Source organism: Acromyrmex echinatior, chromosome 2 (assembly GCF_024713525.1).
Source record: "Acromyrmex echinatior isolate Ae372 chromosome 2, ASM2471352v2, whole genome shotgun sequence".
In the NCBI taxonomy this organism is placed as follows: Eukaryota; Metazoa; Arthropoda; class Insecta; order Hymenoptera; family Formicidae; genus Acromyrmex; species Acromyrmex echinatior.
In genome coordinates this window covers 16,959,919-16,987,499 of record NC_141853.1, presented here as the reverse complement: position 1 = coordinate 16,987,499, position 27,581 = coordinate 16,959,919, and the positions used below count along the sequence as shown (strand labels likewise).

General features: G+C 30.0%; 6 protein-coding genes across 9 annotated transcripts; 4 read left to right on the top strand and 2 right to left on the bottom strand.

The window, feature by feature from the left end:
- The first annotated feature begins 417 nt into the window (after window positions 1–417).
- On the top strand, window positions 418–4,146 carry LOC105143437 (tetratricopeptide repeat protein 27). Its single transcript, XM_011051773.2, has 8 exons — window positions 418–652; window positions 829–1,687; window positions 1,772–1,838; window positions 1,932–2,264; window positions 2,332–2,505; window positions 2,578–2,730; window positions 2,804–2,965; window positions 3,198–4,146. Exons 1-8 carry the CDS (start codon window positions 580–582, stop codon window positions 3,753–3,755), a joined length of 2,379 nt encoding a protein of 792 aa, XP_011050075.1. The 5' UTR covers window positions 418–579; the 3' UTR covers window positions 3,756–4,146.
- Window positions 4,147–4,875: 729 nt separating this feature from the next.
- On the top strand, window positions 4,876–7,372 carry LOC105143436 (uncharacterized). 2 transcript variants are annotated; one of them, XM_011051772.2, is made up of 4 exons: window positions 4,876–5,293; window positions 5,661–5,977; window positions 6,085–6,286; window positions 6,376–7,372. In XM_011051772.2, exons 2-4 carry the CDS (start codon window positions 5,661–5,663, stop codon window positions 6,616–6,618), a joined length of 762 nt encoding a protein of 253 aa, XP_011050074.1. In that variant the 5' UTR covers window positions 4,876–5,293; the 3' UTR covers window positions 6,619–7,372. The 2 variants fall into 2 exon arrangements, with proteins under 2 accessions (XP_011050074.1, XP_011050073.1); XM_011051771.2 differs by having other exon boundaries at window positions 4,882–5,281.
- Window positions 7,373–7,638: 266 nt separating this feature from the next.
- LOC105143435 (lysoplasmalogenase TMEM86A) lies at window positions 7,639–12,386 on the bottom strand. Its single transcript, XM_011051769.2, has 6 exons — window positions 12,093–12,386; window positions 9,707–9,870; window positions 9,408–9,601; window positions 9,182–9,297; window positions 8,882–8,992; window positions 7,639–8,655 (listed from the first exon to the last, which is right to left on the bottom strand). Exons 1-6 carry the CDS (start codon window positions 12,111–12,113, stop codon window positions 8,551–8,553), a joined length of 711 nt encoding a protein of 236 aa, XP_011050071.1. The 5' UTR covers window positions 12,114–12,386; the 3' UTR covers window positions 7,639–8,550.
- Window positions 12,387–13,808: 1,422 nt separating this feature from the next.
- On the top strand, window positions 13,809–16,772 carry Pex16 (peroxisomal biogenesis factor 16). The gene is made up of 5 exons (XM_011051768.2): window positions 13,809–14,184; window positions 14,259–14,505; window positions 15,555–15,828; window positions 16,085–16,188; window positions 16,265–16,772. The coding sequence occupies exons 1-5, from the start codon at window positions 14,058–14,060 to the stop codon at window positions 16,518–16,520; spliced, it is 1,008 nt and encodes a 335-aa protein (XP_011050070.1). The 5' UTR covers window positions 13,809–14,057; the 3' UTR covers window positions 16,521–16,772.
- A 900-nt stretch (window positions 16,773–17,672) lies between these two features.
- LOC105143433 (inactive CLIP domain-containing serine protease A3) lies at window positions 17,673–20,268 on the top strand. The gene is made up of 6 exons (XM_011051765.2): window positions 17,673–17,845; window positions 18,352–18,428; window positions 18,676–18,920; window positions 19,222–19,446; window positions 19,654–19,849; window positions 19,980–20,268. Exons 1-6 carry the CDS (start codon window positions 17,779–17,781, stop codon window positions 20,130–20,132), a joined length of 963 nt encoding a protein of 320 aa, XP_011050067.1. The 5' UTR covers window positions 17,673–17,778; the 3' UTR covers window positions 20,133–20,268.
- Window positions 20,269–20,338: 70 nt separating this feature from the next.
- Window positions 20,339–27,009, bottom strand: ZnT63C (solute carrier family 30 member 1). Of its 3 annotated transcripts, none has more exons than XM_087403600.1 (8): window positions 26,758–27,009; window positions 24,723–24,914; window positions 24,133–24,355; window positions 22,938–23,199; window positions 22,741–22,858; window positions 22,425–22,640; window positions 21,926–22,036; window positions 20,339–21,342 (listed from the first exon to the last, which is right to left on the bottom strand). In XM_087403600.1, exons 2-8 carry the CDS (start codon window positions 24,897–24,899, stop codon window positions 21,112–21,114), a joined length of 1,338 nt encoding a protein of 445 aa, XP_087259726.1. In that variant the 5' UTR covers window positions 24,900–24,914; window positions 26,758–27,009; the 3' UTR covers window positions 20,339–21,111. The 3 variants fall into 3 exon arrangements, with proteins under 3 accessions (XP_087259726.1, XP_087259727.1, XP_011050065.1); XM_087403601.1 differs by lacking the exon at window positions 26,758–27,009 and adding an exon at window positions 25,375–25,399; XM_011051763.2 differs by lacking the exon at window positions 26,758–27,009 and having other exon boundaries at window positions 20,339–21,321.
- Window positions 27,010–27,581: the final 572 nt, after the last annotated feature.

Sequence of the window (27,581 nt, the reverse complement as noted above, 5' to 3'; positions counted from 1 at the left end):
TAAAAAATATCTATTGTAGCACAATTAGGCACATAACATTGACACAATAAATAAACCAATTATAAATTAAAATAATTTTTAAATTATTATTGATCAATGCTAGGAGACTTTATATTGCATTATTACATTAAATTTTATTTAAAAATAGGATGGATGAGATCTGAGAAAGCATATAATATATTTATTCTTTATAATTTTAATAAGATATAAAATCATCGCTTACATATTTGTTTTATGCTATCCATCACTGCGATTGTTTGCCGGTGATGAGAAAAATTAATTTATGTCTTTATTTATAATTACTACTTATCTGATCAGTCGTGGATGTAGCAAGAAGAAAATTAAAAAAACATCATGATTATAGCATAGAAGAGAACCACAAAATAGTGAATATTATCCATTGAGATGTGTGAACATTGGCTACGTAGTTCAATGTCTATGTTTTAAGGATATAGAGACGCTTCAAAATAAGCTCACCTGTCCACGCGGTATCTTCTTTCGTGTAAAAAATAAAATCCAAACATAAAATAAACGCAGTATTTTTCCACATTTTATTGTTTATGATTATATTATGACATTATGGCCTCACATATAATCGAAATAGACGAAGACATAGAAATTAAACTTTTACTTAATTTCTCCATAAATAAAGGTATGCGAATTATTGTTACTACATGTTACTGTAAAGTCATAAAATTCAATAAAATGTATACAATTACTTTTGAATACACATTATAGTGTATTTCAATATGTAGAAATTCTTCTGTTATACTAATGTCTTTTTACAAGAATATATAATTCTATTTCAGTAATTATTTCTTATTTTAGTTTCAGATTTACCAAATAATGTATGTGAAATATTAAACGGCCGATATGAAGATATAATAAATAATGAACTTTCTACATTTATTGAGGCAATAAAAAATGGTGATAACTTAGAAGAAATTATACATAATAGTTTATCTGAAACGCATACCCATCTGTCATGGCTGTGTACAGGAATAGCTTCGTTATTATACTTTGTCCAATGCAATTGGACAGGGCCTCCTATTGATAAAGATATTGATTGGTTGAAAACCAGAAGAAATGAAGCACTCAACCATTTGTCCTTGCATGACGGATGTAATATAAATGTACGAAAACCAGAACTCATTTATCTGTCTAAGAAAATATTTTCTGACGTAGATCTGCAGCTTAAATATAAAAGTTGCATTTGGTGGCTGTTTAGAGCCACTCTGTTGCATCAACATATTTTAGATGAAAACACAGGAATATTGTTTGAAGAAACTGAAAATTTAATAACAGAAATTAATAATCTGAATATATTAGAACATCCTGTTTGTAAGCTTTTATTCAATTTGGAAGCTGGTACATTTTATTTGTACTATAAAAGATCACAAAATTCTGAAAAACATCTTGAATGTGCACAAAAAATAGCAGGCTTGAAATTAAATTTAGAAGGTGCAATGGGAAAACGTACCAAGTATCAACAAGAAGAAAAGCCGCAGTTATATCTCAAAATAGAAATGAACAACGATACTTTTCCTTCGATAGATTGCGAAAATGTACCAAGATCTTTGAGTTTAAATGATTTTGATGATTTGAGATTAGATTGCATTGAGTTTTCAGAACATAAAGAAGAGACTAAATTAGGTATGATAGAAGAAGCGATAATTTTAGGAAAATAGTAAGTATAATAATATATTTGTATTCATATCAACAATTATAGCATGTCACCATTATAACACAGAAAGATTTTAATAGTTAACAGTGTTCAGTTGCAGTTGTGTCAACCTACGTACGAACTTACTGATGAGGAAATCAGGCCCTATCTAAGTGTAAGCTGTAATATTAACATTGAATTTTTCTTTATTATTACTAAATAATATAGTTTATTATCAATAGATAATATTAAGAAATTCTTCTTGTAGAGAGTTATTGAGAGTACAAAAAATTGGTCATTAAAGATGACTTCTTTATACTACCGTTGCTCATCGGAATCTAACAATAAGAGAACTATCAATAGATCAATGAAGCAAACACAATCTCTAATAAATGATTATAATGATGTAAAAGTACCTACAGCCAGAAGAATGGATTTATTTTTTGCAAGTGGTATGAGACCGATTTGGATGTTGGAGGAGAAATGGGCTAATTTAATGTTCAGTTTTGGTGATGTAAAAACAGCTCTCGAAGTTTTTATAAAATTAGAACTATGGGAAGATGTGATTGTCTGTTATAACGTGTTAAATTTGAAACATAAGGTATATTTTATATTAAATATATGACAAAAAGTTATATAAAAAATAACTAATGTGAACGCTTTTTCAGGCAGTTGAAATTATCGAACAGGAAATATCTAAGAAACCAACAATAAAATTGTGGTGTCTGTTAGGAGATGCAACTGGGGATGTGAGTCATTATGAAGTGGCATGGAAATTGTCCGATGAAAAAAGCAGTAGAGTACAAAAACATTGGGGATTATATTATTTCGCAAAGAAAAATGTTAGTATTTGAATCATTAACTGCCAAAGTAAATCTTTTATTCAAATCTTAAATGTAAAATTTATTTTTTAGTATGTCGAGGCAATACCACATTTAAAGCTATCAGTTGAATTGAATAATATTCAGGAAGATGTGTGGTTTAGATTGGGTTATGCAGCATTACAGATCGAAGATTGGAAGTTGGCTGCTATGGCATATAAACGTTACTGTTCTTTAGAACAATTTGTACGTACACATATTACTATTTTCACAATCGATATGGATTTCATAAAATTCTTATTCTATCTAAAAATTTCAGGCTTTTGAAGCATGGAACAATTTAGCAAAAGCATACATAAAATTGGGAGATAAAACAACAGCTTGGAAATTTTTACAAGATGCCATAGCATCTTGTTACGATTGTTGGCAAGTGTGGGACAATTTGATGATCGTAAGCATTGATTTGGGACATTTTTCGGAGGTAAATATCTATATATTTGATTGAGAATTTTTATAAAAATTCTCTGTTCAAATATCTAAATCAATTTTAAAAGTATTAACATATTAAAAATTACAGAATTAGTTCATGTATACATATATTAACAGTGAATATATATATATATATATATATATATATATATATATATTTAAATTTAATATAGCTCTTTATATTAAATATATTTTATTAATAGTTTCAAACAATTTATTTACAGGTTATTCGATGTTATCATCGTATTTTGGATTTGAAAAGTAACCATTTAGATGTTCAAGTTCTCCAGATATTAACAAATGCTATAGTAAATAATATTAATGATGCGAACGGAAATCCAGCATCTCGTTTGCTTCAAAATAGTTTGGAATTATTTGGAAGAATCACTTCTAATATACTTAATAATCCAGATATTTGGAGAATGTATGCTGAACTTGTCGTACTGAAAAAAACAGACGTTAACGAAGAGAGAGCGGCACAGTATCTACAAAAAGCGTATCGTTTTATCACTTCGAATCCATGGAGTCACAGCGAAGCTGCAACTCTAAAAGTGCTGGATTTATGTTGTGACTTAGCGCAAGCATATTTACGTTGTACTACTGATATTGCAGTTATCAAGAAAAGGAAGATGTTAGGAAGCGCTAAATTGTCGCTTCTAGGGGTCGTGAAAAAAGTCAAGGAACAAGAGTGGAGTAATACGAACATCATCGAACAATTAATAAAAGTTGAAGAATATTTAGCGACTATAACGAATGAATTAGAACAAATAAAACCTACATAATGAGGATATTAGTAGAAGAATTCTTTTTTTACAGAACTTTATAAAATCAATGATATGATTGATTCTAATAAGATAGTTTTACAACAAACAATATAAGTATTTTAAATTCTGTTTCGTATGCATTGTATATAATTAATTATTGTAATCAATTATCAATATGATAATATTCTACATACACATACATATATTAGTCATACATATAAACTGAAAGTCAGCGTATCAATATTCATACAAATAATATCTTTGTTAGACAGCTAGATAGCTAGGCTTATTACAATTTAATCATATAAATAGATAACACTCGTTATAGACTGTAATACAGAGAACATTTAAATATTTATTGCATTTTCTATGTATATATTGTAAATTAAATTCCTTAAATTGAACAGAATTCAGTTTCTAAAATTTTCAAGAAAATCTATATTAAAATTTTTGCGAAAGTAAGTAACTTAAATAAGTTTCTAAAGATAAAAAATTTTTTTATTTTTGAACATGATGCGGCGTGCGTGCGTGCGTGCGTGTGTGTGTAATATTTGCTTTGTATATCAATGTAGTATTCTATAACTCAAATACAGTCAAAAAAACTCAAATGAATCAAAAAAACGTTATAATATGTTTCATATTCTAATTTAACAGCATTCAAAATTGGTAGTCTGCAACATGAAAATTTTTAGTTTATGCACTTTCTAAATTCAAAACCGAGTATTTCTCTTACTTTTATCAATTTTGAATACTTGAGAAAAATTAAAAAATAATTTTAATTTCGAGATAAAAATTTTAATTCAAATTCACTATCTCTGTATTGTTATATCTTTTTCAAAAAAATTTTATTTGTAACAATAATATAACACAATACTTACAATGTTTTATTTTTTAAATGATATAAAGTACTATTTTTCATTTGCGACTTTAAAAAAATTGTAATCTATTCTCGCAAAAAATTGTAATCTGTTCTAAGATTACTGTCTTTTTAATTGCTGCACTCTCTGAACTGGTGCACTTCAACTTCACACAGTGCAATAAGTGAAATGAGATAAACATATATTTATTTCACTTCACTTATTGCACTGTGTGCACTGTATGCAGCAATAAAAAACACTTTATGAGTCAGTTTCACCAATGCCAGTTAGCTTAATTGGCCGTTGACTGACCAATCGCGTTTGCTGTTTAGTAAAATCGATCAATTGCGGTTGATCACGATTAAGCTTGGTGAAAGCCAAGCCCTTATATTGGGTAATTCCATTTCACGTATGATACGCATGATGTATCATTTATCCTTGCTATTCACCGAATGTCAAACAAGGATAAATGATGCATTATACACGTAATGCGTGAAACGAAATCTTAGAAGAGTGGGATAGAACGTACAAATACACGAAGTGCCAACTCACTTATTGCACTGACGTACTATATATACCGCGGTATATCGTATTTGTTTATCACTGGTTACGCGATTTATACCTTGCTCTCACGATTTTATCTTACTTGACTTTTGTGAACATTTCATTCGATATCATATTATCACAGTAAGTATTCAGGTAGTTATTGAACATCGTTTTAATTTGAAACGATAACCGGCATAGTTTTCTTTCAAAAACCTGATCGGTTCAAAAGAAATATTTCTGCTGATTTATTATGTTTGCAAATTATACAAATATTACTTATTAATAATAATAATAATATGTAATGTCCACTTCCATCAATGTACGATTAACTTCAATTTATCTCATTTAACTTACTTTTTATCTTTTTTTAGTGCTAAGAATTAGATAAAGAGCAAATTAAATTCATCTATTGTAGAATGAACCTGAATTTGCAATATTATTATCTTAGATTATATAAGATATACGTAGTGCATGATGTTGCACATATGTTACAACAGTACAGAACATTTATTTATTTTAGATGTCTTTCGTGGGAAAAGTTGTCCTAATAACAGGGGCTAGTTCAGGAATAGGTGCTGCAACAGCTATTCACTTAGCTCAGCTTGGGGCATCATTGTCGATAAGTGGACGTAATAAGGACAATTTAGAGAAGGTAGCTAAACAGTGTGAACAATCCAAGCCATTCATCGTAACGGGAGAATTAACTAATGAGAACGATGTGAAAAATATTATCGATTCGACAATCAAGCATTATGGAAAATTAGATGTTTTAATTAACAACGCCGGTATTTTGGCAAACGGTAGTATAGAGAACACAAGCTTAGAACAATACGACAAGTACGTGATAATAAGCAGATAATATATAAAAACTTTTATCAATATTGATAAACTGTATTCCATTTTGATAACACGCCGGTATAGTATCACAAAATATGTATTTTCAGGATTTTCAACGTAAATGTTCGCTCAGTGTATCAATTAACAATGTTAGCAGTGCCACATTTAATCAAGACGAAGGGCAGCATTGTAAATATCTCTAGCGTAAATGGATTACGATCTTTCCCAGGTTGTCTGGCATATTGCATGAGTAAGTCGGCCCTGGATCAATTTACGCATTGCGTTGCTTTAGATTTGGCACCAAAACAGGTATGTGTAAACATGACTATTTTCTTTTTTTAACTTAATATCATTTTTAATTATTATTGGCATTATTTAAAAATTTTTTTAATGCATAGGTGCGTGTGAATGCCGTAAATCCTGGCGTTATAGTAACAAATCTACACGAAACCAGTGGAATGGACAAAGATCAGCTTAAAAACTTTTTCGATCGCAGTAAACAAACGCATGCTCTAGGAAGAACGGGCAATGTTTGGGAAGTTGCAAAGACTATTGCATTTCTAGCGAGCGACGAGGCTAGTTTCATAACAGGAGCAACATTACCTGTGGATGGAGGTAGACATGCCATGTGTCCTCGTTAAAATCTTAAGTCGTCTGCATAAATGATACATATAATATTGAATATACACGCACGCACGCGCGTGCACGCGCGCACACACACACACACACACACACACACGCATGCACACACAGAGGTAGTAACTAGTTAAAATGTTAAAAGTTAATAACTATAAATGGCGGACCAATCAGAGAAAAGAATATTATCCACTTTACTCTCCCTTCTTTCTCTCTGGTAAATATATTTCTCTCATAAGATTCTCTCACAAGATTTTGACAAAAACGACTTATGGTGTGACTCTTATTACATATAAGTAACTTATATGTGAATAAAAAAAGTTAATCTATATCATGTTATTTAAAGTAATCTCATTTTAAGAAAAATTTTCTTTCAAAAATTTTTTTTTATGATCTCAAAATTAACTTTTTTTAAACTTAAGTTAATTCAATCTTAACTACTTTTAGTAAGTTAATTTTTTATTCTTTTAATTTTTAACTTACTAATGCTGTGTGTGTGTGTGTGTATGTATATATATAGTGCATTATATAGCATACATTATTGAAAGATTACATACAATATTTTTATTCTATTCTATCTTCCAAGAACACATTGAAAATATATTTTAGATATATATTGTAATTGTTTGTAACTTTGTTTAAAAAAGTTGCTTTTATATTTGTATCTAGCAAAAAGAGAAAATGAAAATTCTTGTAGTACTGCCAGAATATAAATAGGATAAACAATACTCTTGGTAAATAAAAAATGTTATAAATAAATTTTAATATCTCTAATTTTATAAAGGACATTTCAAAAAAAGATAATAAAAATTTTATATTAAAATATACATTAAAAAAAAACCAACCAATATATAACATAAAATAAATGAGCAAAATATTTTAATTAAACTGAAAAACGCATTCTATTTAAAAATTTAATTCATGAAAAGTAATTTTATATTTATGTTTTATATTTATGTTTAAATATTATATTTTCACTATGAAATTATTGAAAAATTTAATTTAGACATTCAGTTGAGAGTCCATTGTAAAATCATCATTTAGTTTTTATTTTGCCAACAAAAATGGCAGTGTTAACGATTCATGTTATAATAAACACATAACATATGTATAACATGATATACAGTGTAACATATAATATAGATTGACGTAAGAAATATTTATCTATGGTACAATTTACACTTATATTGTAACTTGTTCTCTGTAAGATGATAATTTACATTGATGAATGATAATAACACACTAACAAATATAGGTCATATATAACGTATATATACAATAACTTTCTTACAAAAGTAGTATTATTTAATATGTTCACCATTTGCAATGAATCACGGATATTGCATTTTGGCCCAAATATGTAAAATAATCAATTTTATATAATTCATCAAATGCGATTTTTTATGCATAAGAAACGTTTATACATATATATAACACTAATTCTATAATATATTTTCTTTTTACATTAAAAAATTCTTGATCTTCAGAGACATACTATAACACTACAACGTAATTGTTTTGATAAAAACAACGAAATTTTCGCAAAGAAATTATTTCTTTAAGAATACTAATATTTTATTCTTCTATTATATTTATACTTAATAGTATAATATTTTTTAATTCTTTCTTATACATATACAAAAAATAGGACACCACAAATGTGGCTAATACGAAATCTCTATAAGACTTCTTTGCATCATTAATAATACAAAAAAGAAATATAAGACTATTTCTATAGTCAAAAGGTACAACATCCTATCACTGAAACTTGTCCGAGTCTCCTTATTCAATAATATGACTTTGAAATATTCAACATGTCAAAGACGATTATCACAACAATTTCCTACTGGAATTATGCACATAATTTAAAGCAGACGTTGAGAAACATCCCTGTTTTACATCTGCAGATAAGATTATCCAGATAAAAAATAAATATTTCAGCCTTTACTGGCAGGTACTCTGTTATTATTATTGTTTTTAGAATCTACTGCACTTAATGCTATACCTAATTGTGCTGCATAGTATGTCAACATAATGGATACCTAAGAAGTAAAAAAAAATCGAATATTATTATACCTTTCATAAAATTATCATATCGTTATCAAGGCTATTTTTCAGAAGCACTATGAACGTAAAGCTGCGTTCCGTTATTCAATAATATGACTTTGAAATATTTTATTCATTGCAAGTACAAAAAATTTATTGTATACATTACGTATATTATAGATTTTCAGTACTCGCAATGAACAAAAGTCTTAATGTACATACCTGAGAATAAGGTAATGGACTATGGAAATAATGAAACCCGAGCAAAGTGTCAGATATGACAAAGCAAATACTTCCAATGCAACTGCATAACTTAGTCCACGTCCACAATTCCTAATGGATAAAATATGATTAATTCTCTATATTGCATTGATAATATATATAAAAACTAATACTTGTGGCAAAGTTTTTAGATAAATGATAATTTATTGTTAGAGAAGTAAGTGGCACATATTTAAAAGGATAGAGATAACAGGTAAAGTTAATTGTTTCTGTAATTTTTATATTATTACATAAATTTACCCCGAAGAATTGTACTCTTGATATAGCTCTCCATGCCATAGTGGTAAGTAATACTGTATAAATTGGCACTCCTATTGCTAAAACCCCATTTAATCCCGGCATCAAAGCACATATAACTGAAAGCAGTACATTAACCAATTAATTAATGATAGATAGCGATCAATGAAAATTATTATCTAATCGGTTAAAAACACATATTCGCAATAATCGTGTTCATAAATCTTACCAATTAAACAAGATGTATATAGTATTACTCCGAGTGTTAAATTAAGGGGTTTAAATCCAAATGCAAATATATACATAATTTGTGCAATAGCAAACATACACATCCCTGCAGTGAAGCAATTAGGCCACACTAATAGTGCGTCACCTATGCAACTAAACACTAATCCCGTTAATATACGCCTGGAGAAGGCATATCTGCAAAGAGATGAGTATTACGTTAGCAACGCTGAAGCAAAAAGATTACCACAAAATAAAATCATCCAGCTCATTATTAAATCTATATAAGCACTTTTTACTTACTCTTTAGATAAACTAATTCCGTGCAACAGAACAAAAATAATAAGACTTATTATCGGTAAACATTTAAAACACGCCGTTAATAGAGATGGCTGTTCAGCAAGTAATACAAAATATACGGACACGCTTTTAAAGAACGGTACCAATTTTGGCCCAACGCTTTTTATCTGAAATGTAAAAATATCATTTTATTATTTAGTGCAAAAACTTGTATCGACTTGTATATGCAGAATTACATTGTAATGATAAAAAATGTATTTATATGATAATTTTAATAGACTAATTATTTTTTTCTGAGACTATGTGCGTACAAAATAAGGAAAATTAGACAACAAAAAAATTCCACAATAAATTATTCATAATTCAATTTTAACCGCATTAAATTCAAAGTTACCTATTTTCATTAAGAAGCAGCTATTTTAAAATAACTTATCTCTAAGTACGTAAAAACACATCTTTAGTCAATGAAAGATTTCGAAAACATTGTAGATTATATTATAAACATCTTTAATTAATCATTTAACTTATCATTTGATATTTCACAATTAGACAATCTAATCAAGTAAACCCGCTCATTTTATGGAATAGAATAAAACTTATATCTACTGGCAGGAGTTGAGATTAATTCTATTTTGTTTTAATTTGTTTAAATAAATGACGATTACAAATTAATTTTTAATTTATAATCACATTATCATTAACAGCAATTCAATACGATTATGAGATTATTGTAAAATTCATATTTATATATTTATTAACATTTAAAGCATATTAATTTTTTAAAGGAAAAAATAATTATATACATTAATTATTACCAAAATATTTAAATGTTCAACAAAATGTTTCCTGGTAAGCTGCTCTTTATTCATGAAACCTATCTAATGATAGTGCATGTTTGAATGAGATTTATCCGCAGTCACTGAGGCCTAATCATCGACCTAATCCAGCCAGTTACAAGATAGTATATTATCTAATATTGGTACCGTCAGGATGCACAATGGTCTTTGATATAGAGTAGTCACTTTATGCCAATACGGTAGTTTTCTCTAATAGTATTCTATTGCAACGATTGCATTGAATTGATCTTTAAGATATTTCCAACAGGATACACATAACGCGGAAATTCAGGGTTCTGACTGTTTGTACTTTGTAATTCCCGTTCATATTTTGTGATTCATTAATGTTACATGTTGCGATTTGATGATTAGTAATTTAGCTATCCGGTTATTTGAAACATTGGAAAGGAATTTAGTTTACAAAACAGAAAGAGTTTTAATTTACAAAATAATGCAAAATTATTAAAAAATAATTTTTATTACATATATTAATTCTGTATCACTTATACTTAATTATTATATATATTTCAATTGCAAAATACAAGCATATTTATAACGTTTATATAAATTATAGATAATTACATATTAAAAAAAATTCATGTAATTTTATATGGAATGAATTACATGAATTTTTTTCAGTGTGTGTGTGTAATTATCTATAATTTATATAAACGTTATAAACGTTATAAATATATTTTGCGATTTCCAGTAAATTTCCAATCATATTTAGGCAATTTTCCAGTCATAAACATGTAATTTCCATGTAAAATTACATGAATTTTTTTTCAGTGCAGTTTAAACTATTTAAAAACAAAATTTTTATATCGGCACAAAAAATGTTTATTGTGAAATGTAAATACGAAATGTAAATTATAAATAATTATCTTTATCTTCATTCAAATCTTTGTATGGGCACAAAAAAACGGTGCGCAATCCTCTGTTTTTGCTTCCCAAGAAGGATGCAAATTGTTTTAATTAACATAATTGTAACCGCGTGCCTACAATTCATCCGGAGAATCGCTAGTATTATATATTCGTTGAAAATTAGACGACTCCTCTCAAAATAATTCTTTCCTAATTTAAAATACAGTTGCTGTGACAATGCTCCGATAATTTTTATACGCGTATACTATAATACACTTTTGACGTACATGTCATAACATTATAAGTAAATGTAAATCGAATATTTATCTTTCAGTTTCAACCACTACGCGAGTAGTTACTTATTGGATTAATTCAATAAATTCTATTTTTACGCGAATATGCCGCGCTCTAACAAAGGGGCAGAGAATAACGAATACATGATTCATACAAAAGGGGAAAACAAAAAACAGCAGCAGCAGCAGCAGCAGCTTCTCTCGATTTAAATCGAAATGGCGAAAGCGGCAATTGAGACAATTTTAATTTAATACAAAATAAATAATAATAAAATAAAATAAAATAAAATAAAACAAAACTAACGAGTGTTTACGGAAGGAGGGTGACGATATAAACGTCTGCCTTTATCAGCGTAAACTGTCTTATCGCTGTCTATTGCAACCACGTCTTCTTACCACTTGTGTAGGCGATGACATCTTCGGTTGAAGGACACCAAAGGGGCGCGGGGTAGTCGGGGAGGGAGCAACGCCGTAGCAGCCGTCTATGTCACTCCGGACCGTCCGTCAAGTCCAACCGACCAAGACCGTGACAGGCCCCGCGAGTGCTGATCGTTCGCAGGCTCCCTGTTTATTTATATGACCGCTTTTCGACGCATCGCATCACACGCATGTATACTGGTGCGCACACATATACACATACACACACACACATACACACACGCATACGCGCGCATCGTGCGCCCTGCCACCGGGCCACTGTGTGTTGTGCACCACCGTCAATTACAATACATCGCCCAGGGCGGCCAACTGGCCGACGATGTCGTCCAATGCCGTCGGGACTTCAATCCAGGGCTGCGCGTTCAAAAATAGAATTTCACTGTATTTGTATGAACTTCGTCGACAATTGTTTTTATTCTTAAACGATTTATGAAATCGTTTGTATAGAGACTTTTAAAATGTAATTAAAAAAAAAAAGTAATGAAAATTTTGGAAAAATATATAATTTAAAAAGTTTGACACAATCATGTAGAATATTTTAATTAATTATAATTTCATTTTATGCAGTTAGTTGATATAAAGTAAATACAGTTTTTGAAATTAATTGTATTTTGTGTATGAAGTTTTTTTAAAGTACATAATTGAAAGGATTTTATAATCATTTGGATAATTTAAATTAAATATTTTTAAACTTATGTGTAAATAGTGTCATATCAAGTTTATTCGTATGAAATTAATCAACAATGAATTATTTCTTGAACTTATTTTCTTGTAAATTGTATACTTCGTATGAATTTAAGATTTTTGAAATTAAAAAGATAATTTTAACTTAATCAATTCTTCTTAATCTATTCTTATATTATGAAGTTAATCGACATAGCTGATTAATTAATTCGATCACTTGTCGAATTATTTTTAATTGCATTTTAAAAATCTTCACATAAAATACAAATAATGAAATAATTCATAAAAAAGTTCGTACGAAATCATTCATTTGATAGTAATTTTTTAATTAATCGTAATTAAATATTTTGTAGTTTTTTTCTTATTAAATTAACCTGTTAGAATTGGCCAATTGGCAGCGTGGACAATCAGTGCCATTTACAAGATAAGTCTGTTCGTGCTTGCACTTTCGGCACTCAGAATCTTTACTTTCTCTCTCTCTCTCTCTCTCTCTCTCTCTCTCTCTCTCTCTCTCTCTGTTTGTCTCTCTAATATTCAAATATTATATATTCATATATATATTCATTTTATCCTACAGATGAATATATAATTGTTACATCTCAATGGGATTTAATAAATTTCATATAACATGTTTTACTTTGTTTTTTTAATTTCTCTTCGGGTGAAGAAGGAATTTAAGCTTTCAATCCTTCGGTCCTTTCTTTTCACAATTCTACGCTGAATATTTCATTGGTTAATTTCTCTAAATGGCTGCGTTTAGCGAATATTTTTTTAGATCATCCAATCAGCATTTTAGATCTGGAAGAATACATCAATAGCAGTGAGCACTCACTTAACTGTTAAGGCTCATTTCCACTAACATAGATTAACTTTAATTTCGGTTCAATTTACTCTTCGTCTTTTTCTAGTTCTAAAGATTAGAAAAAGACGAAGAGTAAGTTGAACTGAAATTAAAGTTAATCTACGTTGGTGGAAATAAGCATAAATTCGCTGAAGCAGTTTATGGATAAGCCTTTAGGAAAGTTTACAAAATAAAGATCGATTTCGCACAAAATCAACGATTCGCATTGGATGAAGAAAATCGAATTTAAAATCGAAATTGAGTTCGACCTTCGGAATCAAATATGGCACAATCCCAGTGTTCAACGCAATAATTTACTTTCTTATAATGAGATAAGCAGAATTAAACATTTAATGTCTATTTTTCGCTGTAAAAAAAATCTAAAATAACGTAACGAGATGGCGAACCGTGTTAATTCTATATTAAACAACCTGTTGACATCATATAAGAATTGGGTCGTAGCGAATCCGCAATTATTGACAGATATCGAGGCTACTGTCAGATGTTTATCGTATTTCAGTTTTGGTTAGAAAATAAGTCGTCGAACTTTATTGTTACGTTTCACCACGTATATATCATTAAATGTATGTTCTTTGCAGGACAATTGCGCAATTCGACTTTGGCCGTGGAATTGATTTATTCCATGCCAAATCTAATAGTGCTCTGCAATGATTTGCTTATGTACAGCAGCAAACGTCAGCATTTTAAAATACCTCAGTTTGACTCAAAAATTAAAATTTGGCTAACTGTGGTGGAGTACACTGAGACCTTTCTCGAAGTGTCAGCTAAGAAATTATGGGGGCCAAAAGGAAAATGGCTAATAATCGTAATTATACAATTATTTAAGTAAGTATTGAGCCATTCTTTCATTTTTTGTCGATAAATTAATAACGAATTCAGTCTGTACACTTGTATTACAGTTATGTTCATTTCTACTGACACATTTCTACAAATTTCTTGTTTTATTTACTCTTTGGCCAGTATTCATAGTTGGTTCTTATTTTAAGACTGTCTTAAGTCGTTAATGTAGCCCTCTAATTAGTTTGTGACTTCTTAAAACTGTACTTAAGACAATCTTGAATATAAGATCTAACTATGAATACCGGCCTTTGTCTTTTTTCTAATTCTTTTCTAAAATTGAAAAAAGATACAAAGTTAAACCAAGATTAAAGTTAAGCTAAATTGATAAAAATATGCAAAGCCTAGTTCCATCAATATAAAATTAACTTTAATCTCAGTTCAATTTCTTGATTTTTTCTAATTCTAGAAATTAAAAAGAGATAAACAGCAAGTTAAACCGAAATTAAACTTGTAGGACTTGTAGTTAACTGTTCTACCTTTTGGTAAAATTTTATTCATTAAATAAGATTACTCAATCATGTATATTGCCAGATTTACCTAATGGGTAAAATTTACCAAAAAGTGGAACAAGTGGCCCTTAATTACATTGATGGAACTGAATTTGTTTTTTTATTTCTATACGCTAGACTGCACTGAAACTATTTTCTCACTTTAGCTAAATCAAATTACATATATTTTACTTTGAATTCTCTCTCTCTCTCTCTCTCTCTCTCTCTCTCTCTTTCTCTCTCTCTCTAAAGTGTATATTAATTCAACTCTAGAAAAACAGATCTAATATTGCATATTAAAATTGAGCTATCATGAAATAGTAAAGTTAAATGTAAAAACATATAAATATTAAAAAAATTAAGTATCCAATAATGATATTGACAGAAATTGCATTATTCACTACTATTACTTTATTATCAAAATTATATTATATCTCTACATTTAGATATTTTATATAAACCAACCTTTAATGTATGCTAATCCAGCATAATGCAGATGACAAAATTCATCAAGTCTCCTTGTTGATCAACATTTATCTTTCCTAGGTCTGTATTGCGACTGCTATTAATTTATACATATAAGGAACGTGTAACGAAAAGCCCAGCGATATCGCCTCTTAACAGAGAGAAATTCAATAAAATCGACAATGTGCAATTGAAGGAAGGCTTTATGCTGAAAAGATCAGGCACTATTGTTAGAAGTGTAAAGTATTCTACTCCTATAGAATTACGAACGTGGAAAGCTTTGCCTTCTATTACAGACGAGAACGAGAATCTAACTAAAAACCAGGAATCTGAGAGGAATCTTAAACTAGCTGAGGTCAGTTAAAAAATATAGTACTGTCATGTGATTAATAATAAGTTTTTTAATATAATAAAAAAAGTATCTCAATTTATATGTAATTTTCAAAATATATGTCATGGGTGAAGTTGCTGTACAATGTCAGCATTGCATAACCCAATTGTGCAATGCTGACATTACTCAGGCAATACTGGCATTGCATACCATACGGATTTCGCCTTTAATATACTAATGTAAAAAAAAAGATATAGGTAACAAAATATTTAACTTCTAGAGTCTTTATGTGACAAAGCCACTGCTTCATCTAGGATGTATGTACATTACTAACCAAAACCGTTGGCCACCGTGGATATTATCACTTATTATCGATATAGCCAGGTACACAGCATATTGAACTATTATACGTAATTGATTAATTGTGATATTTTATGTAATGAAATTATTATTTGTGCAGTTTAAATATCTTCAATCGTTGTGCCCAAAAAGCATTATTAAGTAAGGAGGAAGAAGAAGAGCTCGTGCGTCGAAGATTGAGTTTACTGTTGTACATTTTGAGATCGCCGTTTTATGACAAGTACAGCCGTAATAAGATAGATGCACTGCTTGATACGATATCTAGTTCCGTACCTCTTGCCAAGTATTTGACAAGTGCTGTTAAAAAGAATTTACCGTATATGCAAAGTACGTATTTTTACATGTGGTCGCGCTAACTTACTGATATAAGCTCGCTACGAGAAATACATAAGTTAAGTTTTTCAAATACGAAAGCAGCATAATCTAAGCATACCAATTTACTATTGGAAGATTATCAAGAAAGAGACTTATGTTATTTTTATATTTTTCTCTATTATTATACAAGTATATTGTTCCGGGATGAATTTAAGCGATGGTATTTATGATTGTTCTGTATATTTTATTTCATTAATTTATAAAAATAAATTATATAAAGATCATATAGAAAAGGCATTTTTTTTCTTCAATAATCATTAATTCGCTTTGATTAATTTATTAGCGTTCTGATTAATTCTAACACGTAGCGTGAAGCGAAAAGAAGGACGGCTTATTCTTCGAGTATTTTGACGAATTTTCCCGATTCCTATTACAACTTTATACAATTTGGATAATTTTATCACGATTGGTAAATTTAATGATTTATCATGATTGATAAATGACTTTAATGTATTTTTATTTTATTTTTATCAAGCTGAATTTTTTTAAAGACTAAACGGTTTAATAAATTCAGCTTAATAAATTTTAATAAATTAAAACAAACTATATATCAGTTTTTTGTGACTCACTTATAATGATTCTGTGTTATAACATCTATCGCTCATGTAACAATCCTTTTATCGTAAATATCAGATAGGACAAATTGTTATATCACTGTTTGTGGTACAATATTTTCTTACAACAATGTATTTTAATACATAATATTGAATGAGATCAGCGATGCGTGATTCTGCTCGTACCAGTAACTCCTATTTATTGACCTTCATTGTTTAATTGTTAAATTGAGATGACCTTCTCTCCACGTCAAATAAATGTTTTAATCCTCTGGAAAGACCGCTGAGCACTATTACTAGTGCACACATGCTATGGATTATTACATGTAATTATGATCGAAAGCAATTTGTGTGTGTGTGCTTGTCTATTTTTTTCACGTAGTATCAGATATTTTACACGTGATAGTTCTGGAAAACCCACGAAGTGTCGTTTTTAGCGTGCCGTGAAAGGCCGTGTATTATATCTCGTCCGGCTGGATGCACAAGTTAATATGTTCCCCTGAAACTTACGAAAAACGGAAATGTACTGTTTCTCGCAACGCGCTGATGCATCTATGTGTATATATGTACATATATATAAATCTCGTAAGTTGAATTTTATATTTTATTTGTTGTGAATCAGTTTCGTTGACAAGAGTGTATACTATGTTTTAATTTATTCTCTCTTTGATCTCTGATTTTCAAGATGAATAACGTCTTGTTGTTCGTACTGTCATGCCAACTATTGCAGCAAATGTTTGTTTTTGCACAAAGTATGTATTTTCTTGAATATATACATCGCTCTTTTGTCATAACAACGACATTACTAATAAGATCAAGTTTTCGAAAAAATGAGTCTGAATGTCTCAAAATATTAAAATTTTGTAATGACTTTGAAATGCAATTTTGATAAAACAACTGATTATAAAGGAATAAAAGTATATTTTTTTCCTTTGTATTTTTAATCTTTTTCTGTAAGCAACTAAAAAATGACAATTAAGACAATTTGACGTAACAAATAAGCGATATTATTGCTATAAAACTTGAAAAATATGAAATATTAACGATAAGCTGCAAAATTTAATAAATAAAAATAAAAAATAACAGGGATAATAAAAAAATTATTAATTGCATGAAAAATATTAATATACCTGAAAAATTTACAGTTATTTAAATGATATCAAAGAATTTGTAAATAGAAAAATAAATTTCTTAATTTATAATGTATTTAATTTCTAAATTACTGTGTCAGTTTCCTAATTTTATTATATTTTTACAGACGAATGTGACTGCGTTTATGGAACTATTTGTCCCGATGGCACTACTGGTGGCATTGACATCAGAGTAGTGACTCCGGTAATATATTTCAGTTCATTGAAAAAAATACTATAACGATAGAACTCATTTGAAATATTTACATATATTTGTAGATAAATTAGAAAATATAGATAAATTATTTATTCTATATATATAAATTTTGCATGAAAAAAGTAAATTACTATTTTTACATAAATATATCTAACGATCATTGTATAGTATATATGTATATATTATATATATATCAATATACTATTATATTAACTACAGTTTTATACTTTTATAGGACACAAGTTGCCCTACTGGATATACATATTGCTGTGTAATCGATGACGACGATGACGATGATAATAGTATTCCTTGTGGTTTACGAAGAATATCATCGCAATCACCGGGACCAGGATTGGCCGCTTACGGTGCATATCCTTGGATGGTGGCCATTTTAACCATCCAAGGTAATTATATCGGAGGAGGAGTGCTTATCAGTTCAAGACGTGTTCTTACTGTTGCTCATAAGGTGGCAGAGTTTGAGTAAGTTAAAAATTTAATATTAAATTATAAAATTAAATTTTTGAAGAGAATATGCCTCTTAGGTCCGGTTACACTAACGTTACTTTGACTTTAAGTGAGACTTGAAACTCTTCATTTCTTTCTCTCTTTCGTCTTTAAAGAGAGAAAGTGAGATTTTAAGCCTCACTTAAAATTAAATTAACGTTGATGCAATCAGACCTTACAATATTTTTTTATAAAGAGAATAATTTCTAAAACTATAATGTGATATAGATTTTCAATATCTTATTCTTCACATGTGTATATTAAAAATGTGTTACAGTAATAGCGACATTATAGCGAGATTAGGTGAGTGGAGTTTTGAATCTGAAAATGGTCAGAGTATAAATATCGGCATCTCAGAAATTTCTGTGATATCTACTTTTAATTCGCAAAATCTCCACAACGATATAGCAGTGCTTAAACTAAGTTCGCCTGCTCCTATTGCAAGTAATGGTAACATTAATACAGCATGTTTGTCAACTACATCAGTTACACCGGGAACAAAGTACGTATAATGGATATATTCGGTCTAAAATTACTTTCAATTCTGTCTACATTTGAATTCTATCAACAAAATGCATAATGATCTATTGTGATTAATATATTAATTTTTGTATTATATCGTTCTGTTAAATGCCGAAATGTCCCTCCATATATAATTTTATAAATATGTCGCGATTATCTAATATTTCATTATTTCAATATTTTGAAGGTGTTGGATGTCTGGCTGGGGGAAAGATGCCTTTAATAACGGACAGTTACAACCTACTCTAAAACAAGTAGATTTGCGTGTATTGAGTAAGGCGGATTGCCAAGCGGCCCTTCGAGGGACCAGACTAGGACGCAACTTTGTCCTTCACAACAGTTTCATGTGCGCAGGAGCGGGACAGAACAAAGATGCATGCACTGTAAGAAATATGACATATTGTCTCTTGCAAAGTAATGAATATTGCATAGCAATCTGGATCACGAAGTTATTTTTCAATAATTTAAAGTATTCATTAATTCTAACAATATCACTATGAATTTCCTTTAAAGGGCGATGGTGGTTCACCGTTGGTGTGTCCAACATCAAACGATCAGTATGTAGTTGTTGGGCTGGTATCATGGGGAATAGGTTGTGGAGATGAAGGAGTTCCTGGTGTATACACTGATGTACTCTCTTTCTATAACTGGATCATGCAACAATAACGTAACCCCTGAAAATATACATATATGTATCTTAAAAAAATTAAATAAAACTATATGTCACAACTATTGTCACAAATATCAAATTAAATTTTGTAAAAAAACTTGTAATAAATTATTAATGTATATCAATATAAAATATCTTAAAATAATTGTCACAGCACTTCTCGCAAGTATTGCATAAATATTATAAGGAAAAACAATTAATATACGTCTGATAATTTTCTTTTATAATTGCTTAAATCTATAAGAAATACATAAAAAATATACAGACTTAACATTTAAGAATTATATCCAGGAAAGAATACATAAACATAACGAAGAGATTTGGTACTCTTGCTTATAAATTTGCGTCCTAGCTTATAAATTACGTGTTACAATCAACGCAATAAAAATTACATATAAATAAAGAGTTTCTTAAAGTGGGATTTTATAAAATCACATTGTCAAATCAATATACAAATGAGATTTAAAAAATACTTAGCTTAAATTACATATTTTATGCGATAAATTATGCATCAGTCGCAAAATCTTCTAATTTTGAAATTTTTTTCCAAGAAATTTATAGTAAAAATTTGAAATTTTATTATTTATATCCGAGCATATAGAGCATATAGAGCATCATATAACGTAATATATTTGGTATTAATATGCCTTTGGGTTTTAATTTTTTATCATGTATCTTAATCATTTACTCTAAGTAAATTGATGGCAAAGATGGAAAACAGATTTCGATATTCGCCAAACTATTTCAAAAAGGAGGAAAAATTTATTAATAAATTTTAATTTGTAAGATTTCACGAATGTATTAATTTATCAATTATAAGCAATTGCTATAATATGTCATTCAACCACTGCCATCAACTATGATATTAATGAATTTTATGTAGATAGATATTTATTGTATATTTGTACAATAAATCATGACGCATCTCGCGTATTTTACTATGGAGGTAGATATATTTGATAATGCAATGAGAGTTCAGACAGTTGGTGCATTAACGTGAGTGTGGGGAACTTGGACGGAGTGAAACGATGTTGGATGCGAAGCGGGCAGTGATAACAAGTGTCCGCGTTCCATTTCATTCACTTCTTGCTGCTCCGTTCCTCCTATAGAGCCTGTCGAACGTGCCAAGCTATTACGCTGTCTGCACATGTACGGTGTCTCTCCAGGTGAAGGAGTCTCACGACCCTGTATTATATAAGTTATTGTCTATATAAATCTTTACAAATCTTGTCAGTAAAACTAAGACAAGAACAAAACGCGAAAAAAATTAATTTTTACAAAAGACGTTTGTCACAACATGTATTAATAAATACGTATTAACAATTCTCTTTTATCTTGTTAATCAGACACAAATGTAAAGATAGAAATTTACCTACAATTTTGATTTCGTATTGTTGATGATTGTATCGCTCTTATTATAATCTGGTTGAATTTAGATTTAGATAAATAATGTGAATTGAATGCAAAACAGCTAGTTAACTTTTCAAACAACTGAAGCAAGTTCATTGAAACATACAAAATGCTTTTTTTCTTTCACAAACAAATATAACTATACTTTCAAATGGATGAAGTACTAAAATTTAGATTCCCAGATGTAGTAGACGAACTATCGCGATCTATAGTCGTATTTGATTCTGATTTTGTTCCATCTAAGCTTGGTCCAAGGTACTTTGAATTGGGATACACAGATGGAGCACTTATATTTCTTTCCATACTATACTAAGAAACCCCGAAGAATATACGGATGATGAATGATGCAAGGATACGAAATTTATGATACGGTACTTACTTGTTTGGAAGGACCACAGCACGTCGCGTGATTGCATGGCTTATCAGTCTTTGGACAATCCAACACGCAATCTTCCGTGGGAGTCTCTTTAATTTCGCTATTAGAATGATACTAGAATGATAGAAACATATTTTTAATAAAAATATCTAACAACAAAAATAATTCAAATTAGTGTCAATCATAAGCCATGAGTGAAACATTATTTATCTGTGAGTCGTAGATAGTTTGGTGAACATTCATCTTACGCATCATTAACTTTGAACAAAAGATCGTTAACTTCGCTTTAAACGTACATGTGACTCACGGATAAACTTTTTAATCATAACTTACAAACGTAGATAAAAAACGCATTAAAAATATATTGCTCAGAATAACAAATTGCACTAGGTGCATTTACACCTAGCTTTTTTACACAAATTTTTCTATCTAATTCTGTTTTGTTTGGCGTATGTAAACAGATTTTTTTTTATAATACTACTATATGTGTGTATTTACTTACGTCAATAAATTCTGGTTGAATAGTCGTCGAATGTATACCTTCGTTATGGAAAAATTCCTTAACCTGTTCGGCAATTTTCATATATTCTGAAAGATTTCTACATCTTATATGCGCACTAGCTATAATACGATCACCCGCCAATTGCCACACGTGGAATTCATGTACAGCTAATACACCATCTATGTTTTCCAACAAACGTTGCTGTATAGCATCGACCTGTACAAATAAATTTATAAATCAAATAATGTATATCATAAATATGTACCATGCACTTTAAAAATCGTGTTATTGCATTATACAAGCCAACAAATATTACTTGAATGTGTGTTGGCACAGTCTGCAATAGAATTAAAGCTGATTCTTGAAGTAACGGCCACACTGAACGCAGAATAAGAATGACTAATAAAAGCGACAGTGCAGGATCAATGTAGAATCTATATAAAACATTTTTTTAATTATATGTTTAAAATTCTTCAGTATCTATATATATACAAATATGTAGTATATAATTACCTATACTTCCAATTCGTTAGCCATACAATTAGAGCAGACACAATTACAATGACAGATCCCAACGCATCGGAAAGTACATGAAGAAATACCCCTCGCATATTCATCTGACTTGCATCATGCGAATGGCCATGCGCTCGTTTTACTTGGGGTGTCGAAGGTCTATAAGCTTCGTCATTTTCATTATCATCAGTGCCTACCAAAGTACTTAATCTATTATGACTTCGAGATATACCATGCGAGTGACCATGAGCACTTCCATGTTCTGCAATAATTGCACTTATAAGTATCTATTAATATAAAATAGATTACTTTTATCTTATAAGATATATAATGAAAAAATCGATTAATTGAATTAAATTTAATTTAAGAAATATTAATTGTTTTTCAAATAAGTTATAAAATACATTAAATATGACAGATTATTCAGAGTTTCATGAAATGAAATAAAATAATAAATTTTCCCGTTTAATATCATTAATATTCATTTTTTGAAATCGAATGTTTTTTAAATACTCGGTTACAGTTCAGTAGACATCAATAAGATAACAGATATTGATACTTTTCTTCCTTGACGAATTTTTAACATTTATATTATAGCTCGGACATTTTTCTCTCTTTGCAATCTCAAGATATAGATCCAGTAATTTTATAAAAATTTTTTTTCTGTCTTATATTTGCAAAAACTTTGTATTTTAAATCTTGCTGCAATAATACATTTGCTAACCATGTACATTTCATAATCAATTTTTCTTTATCTTAACTCAAGATAAAATCTTTCGAGGACTAATAATAAGATAACATCACGATAGTATTGAACAAAGAATCGTATAGGCAAATTGAATATACAATATTGTTATCCATAATCATAATTAAGTTATCATATGGTTAGATACGAAAGATGATAATTAAGATATGAAATACAAATAAAATGCTTTACAAATATTATCTAACAGAAAAAGAAAGTGAAAATAGAAATTTCTGAATGAGTATTCTTCTGTATATTCTTCTAAATATACAAATATTTAGTATAAGCAATTTTTATAATTTTACACTTCTATATAATAACAAGACAACTTTAGAGAATCTTTAAAACAAGGATAAATATCTACATATAAAAACAAATGTCACATTTATTTATACTTTGAACAGTTTAAATTTTAAAACAAATAAGTTGTATGATACACACTATACTCACCATGGAATAAACATAAACCTATCACATTCACCAGCAGACCAAGTCCCCCAACTCCGACCAACAGTTTAGCTTCATGTATCTCTTCTACCTCGATAAATCTTTTACATGCTTCTACAGTAATACTAAAACATAAAGCGACCAAAAACACGGCATTCACTAAAGCTCCTAATACTTCGGCTCTGGCCCAACCAAATGTGTTTTTGGACCATTTCTTTGGTGACATCTACAACATCAAAAATTTAACAATATTAAATATAATAAAATATTGGCCATAAAATTTTTCAACGAGAGATCTATTTTTTAGCTGCTTTAACTTTTTGCGTCTTTTCTTTTTTTTCCTTTTATGTTGGGCTATGTTTATATTCTCGCCTGAGTGCCACCCAAGTATAATTTGGTACAACATGTTTGTTGTACCAAATTTGTTTACCGAATGGTAAACAAGAATAATATAATACCTGAGGAACACTCGGATGTGAAGCATATAAACTTATAAACGCGTTTGTAGAGAGAAAAAGAGAAAAGATGAACCGTGCAAAGAAGTTGAGCTAAAAAGAAAAGATCTAAAATTCAAAACAAACTGCAGAACTTACCTTCACCGAAAGAAATGCTACCACTAAAGCGGCTACATCTGACAACATATGAAAACTATCTGCTATTAAAGCCATCGAATTGGTGACATAACCAACTACGATTTCGACTAAAAAAAATAAAGCTGTCAGCCATAACATTGTCAAGAGACGACATTTTTTTCCTGTATAACGACCCATGGTATCTGTGTAGACCTGAAAACATCAGAAAAATGAGTATTTTGCAGAATACATCATATGCATTGCCTCAAAATATTCTCCGCAAGAAGCTTCTAATAATACACACTTATTTTTATAACTCTCTGAATCTATAGACGCAAGTATAAAGAACAACATAACAAATTGAATAATTTATTACAAACGCTAAAGAATAAATGTTACTAGAAATTATCTTTCTTATCACGAATATCATAATGTCAAATTAACTGATAAAGACGAGAAAGTAACGTCGGATACAGAAATTTATCCTCTCACTACTCAAAATATCGACAACTGATGAAAAACTTATCACGATGCGAGAAATTTAATGAATTCCTATTCACTTTTGCTTCCGTGGTCTTTGTTTGTTTATCACGCGAATTTCAGACGATTATCTGAGCGCGAGAAACGTCCCCCCAATATACGCGAAAGGAACTCTCTTATCTGATGCTCTTACGATCGAGGACGAAGACGACGAGAGATCGCGCGCAATGTACACGTGCGCTCCAAAAGTCACTACACAGTAAAACAATTTCCTTATATCTATTTACCATGAATCCGGTAATAGGGGGGAAAGGAAAAAAGGAAATAAATATGAGTCACAGCGGAACGACAAGATACGTGATTCATCGCATGGGGAGAGAATAAACCCGTCTTTTTAGCTGAAACCGTTTGTAAGTTCACCTTTTCTCCCTTCTATCTCCAAAGTCGAGAGAAAAGAAGAAAAATTGAATCGTATAAGAAACAACAGGATTTAGCTAAAAACATCAGGGGGTCGATTGCATATCTTGAAACGAGATAAAAATTACAAAAGTGAGCAAATTTATTAGGTATTGACCAATGACATTATGACTATTCTTCTAAATTCGCTCGCTTTTGTAATTTTGACCTCGTTTTTAAGAGACACAATTGACTTTCTATCTTAATCATGCGTTGCAAATCTTTGATGTCACAAAAAGGGCTACATTAAGTCTGTCCTTTTAGATCTAACTGAACCTTTTTCACGGTATATCTTTTTTTTTCTGAGAAAAAAAGAAAAAAGATGAACTGTGTAAGAGGTTCATTTAAAAAGAAAAAGTCTAATCAAATCGAAGAATTTTTGAGAGTGCCGATGGGATTATATTTAAGTTTTTTTTATCTGAACATCAGATGAACTCCACGTTTCCAAGGTGAAGAAAAAAGGAGGAAAGATGAACTGTGCACAGAGATTCAGCTAAAAAAAAAACAGGCCTATTTTGCAGCGAAAGAAAGCCGGTTCTGAGTAAAAATTTTCGTGACCAAAAACAGGCTCTCGGGGATAATAGAAAAGCACTAACATTACCATTTCGATATGAATATCCGGACGTTCGGTCTGTAATGCGTAATTAACTTACAATTCTTCGAGCGTTTCGCAGATACATCTTGCGAAATGTATTCTATATGTATACGGTATAAAATATAAGTTGTACAAACGCGTACACACCCATACACATATTTTTGCCAAACAAAAAGTGGTCGATAATATCAATGATCTCCGATTATCTCCAGGGTATCGATCATGCAACTTTTTCTCTAGAGCGGAAAACATGAAAAGTGAAAATTTTTTGTTATATTGTATGTCACACATATACACACATACACACGCAAAAAATTTTTACTTTTCATGTTTCCGCCCTAAGGAAAAAGTTACATACTCATTGATTCCCAGAACCCATCAATCAACACTCTACGGTTATTTATTATCCATAAGATCGATGATGTCATCATCAACGTTCCGAGTCAGCGAGGAAGCCAAAAAAAAAAAAAAAATCACAAGGGCGGTGAAAAAAAGAAAAAGAGAAGGTACGCTTGCCGCACTTACCTTCGAGGGGAAAATTCGTCGCGCCCGTTCGCCGTCTTTGCCTTTCGCGTTCGCCACCGATCGTTCGATTTATCAAGTGACCCTAATTGAACACGGCGCGTGAAGAACGTTCCTGGACATATTCCGTCGCGCGATCACGCGTACGCACAAAGCGCATCGCTGGCAGGTACAGACAAGGCACACGACAAGGACTGACAACGCACTGTAGCGCCCATGGCTAAACTGATTTTCTCTTTTCCACGCTACGATAAACAAGGCAGACGAAGACGCTGACCTGCGTTCGTAAAACTCCGTAAAGTCTGCACTCTGCCGACCGACCAATCGCGCGGCGTCGTAGGGAGAATTGGATTTTCTGCGCATGCGCGGTGAACGCCACATCAATGAAGTACCTAACGCGAGTAAAAAGGGTATCACTGTGTGGCCGTATAAAATTATACATATAAAAATTTCTTTAATTTATAAAAAATATATACTTATATTCAAACATGTATACATAATTATATATACACGCGTCAATTAGGAAAAATTCACAATAATAATTTACATTCGATAAAATACATAATTATACATACACGCGTCAATTATGAGAAGTAATTTATATTCAATAATTTATATTTTTAAAAAAAGTGAGAGATAAATTGGAAGGAAAAAAAAAATAAAATAAATGAAATAGAAATAATTTCAAATAAAATATATGACACAAAGTAGACTCTTGTTTGTCCTACCTTTGTTCCTATGCTGTTTTAATGCTGTTTTAGCTACTAGGAACAAAACTATATATATTTTCATTCATAACTCTGTTCTTCTTGTTTACTTTAATTAAT

Coding starts and splice junctions, on each gene's coding strand:
- LOC105143437 (XM_011051773.2), top strand. CDS start 580: ATGGCCTCACATATAATCGAAATAGACGAAGACATAGAAATTAAACTT. Junction 2,265..2,331: donor TGTTAAATTTGAAACATAAG/GTATATTTTATA, acceptor ACGCTTTTTCAG/GCAGTTGAAATTATCGAACA. Junction 2,966..3,197: donor ATTTGGGACATTTTTCGGAG/GTAAATATCTAT, acceptor ATTTATTTACAG/GTTATTCGATGTTATCATCG.
- LOC105143436 (XM_011051772.2), top strand. CDS start 5,661: ATGTCTTTCGTGGGAAAAGTTGTCCTAATAACAGGGGCTAGTTCAGGA. Junction 5,978..6,084: donor AGCTTAGAACAATACGACAA/GTACGTGATAAT, acceptor ATGTATTTTCAG/GATTTTCAACGTAAATGTTC. Junction 6,287..6,375: donor TAGATTTGGCACCAAAACAG/GTATGTGTAAAC, acceptor TTTAATGCATAG/GTGCGTGTGAATGCCGTAAA.
- LOC105143435 (XM_011051769.2), bottom strand. CDS start 12,113: ATGTCATCGCCTACACAAGTG. Junction 9,871..12,092: donor TGTCATCGCCTACACAAGTG/GTAAGAAGACGT, acceptor TTTACATTTCAG/ATAAAAAGCGTTGGGCCAAA. Junction 8,656..8,881: donor GTCCATTACCTTATTCTCAG/GTATGTACATTA, acceptor TTTACTTCTTAG/GTATCCATTATGTTGACATA.
- Pex16 (XM_011051768.2), top strand. CDS start 14,058: ATGGCGAACCGTGTTAATTCTATATTAAACAACCTGTTGACATCATAT. Junction 14,506..15,554: donor GTAATTATACAATTATTTAA/GTAAGTATTGAG, acceptor TATCTTTCCTAG/GTCTGTATTGCGACTGCTAT. Junction 16,189..16,264: donor CTTATTATCGATATAGCCAG/GTACACAGCATA, acceptor TTATTTGTGCAG/TTTAAATATCTTCAATCGTT.
- LOC105143433 (XM_011051765.2), top strand. CDS start 17,779: ATGAATAACGTCTTGTTGTTCGTACTGTCATGCCAACTATTGCAGCAA. Junction 17,846..18,351: donor AATGTTTGTTTTTGCACAAA/GTATGTATTTTC, acceptor ATATTTTTACAG/ACGAATGTGACTGCGTTTAT. Junction 18,429..18,675: donor ACATCAGAGTAGTGACTCCG/GTAATATATTTC, acceptor ATACTTTTATAG/GACACAAGTTGCCCTACTGG.
- ZnT63C (XM_087403600.1), bottom strand. CDS start 24,899: ATGGGTCGTTATACAGGAAAAAAATGTCGTCTCTTGACAATGTTATGG. Junction 23,200..24,132: donor AGGTTTATGTTTATTCCATG/GTGAGTATAGTG, acceptor CAATTATTGCAG/AACATGGAAGTGCTCATGGT. Junction 22,037..22,424: donor TTCAACCAGAATTTATTGAC/GTAAGTAAATAC, acceptor CTATCATTCTAG/TATCATTCTAATAGCGAAAT.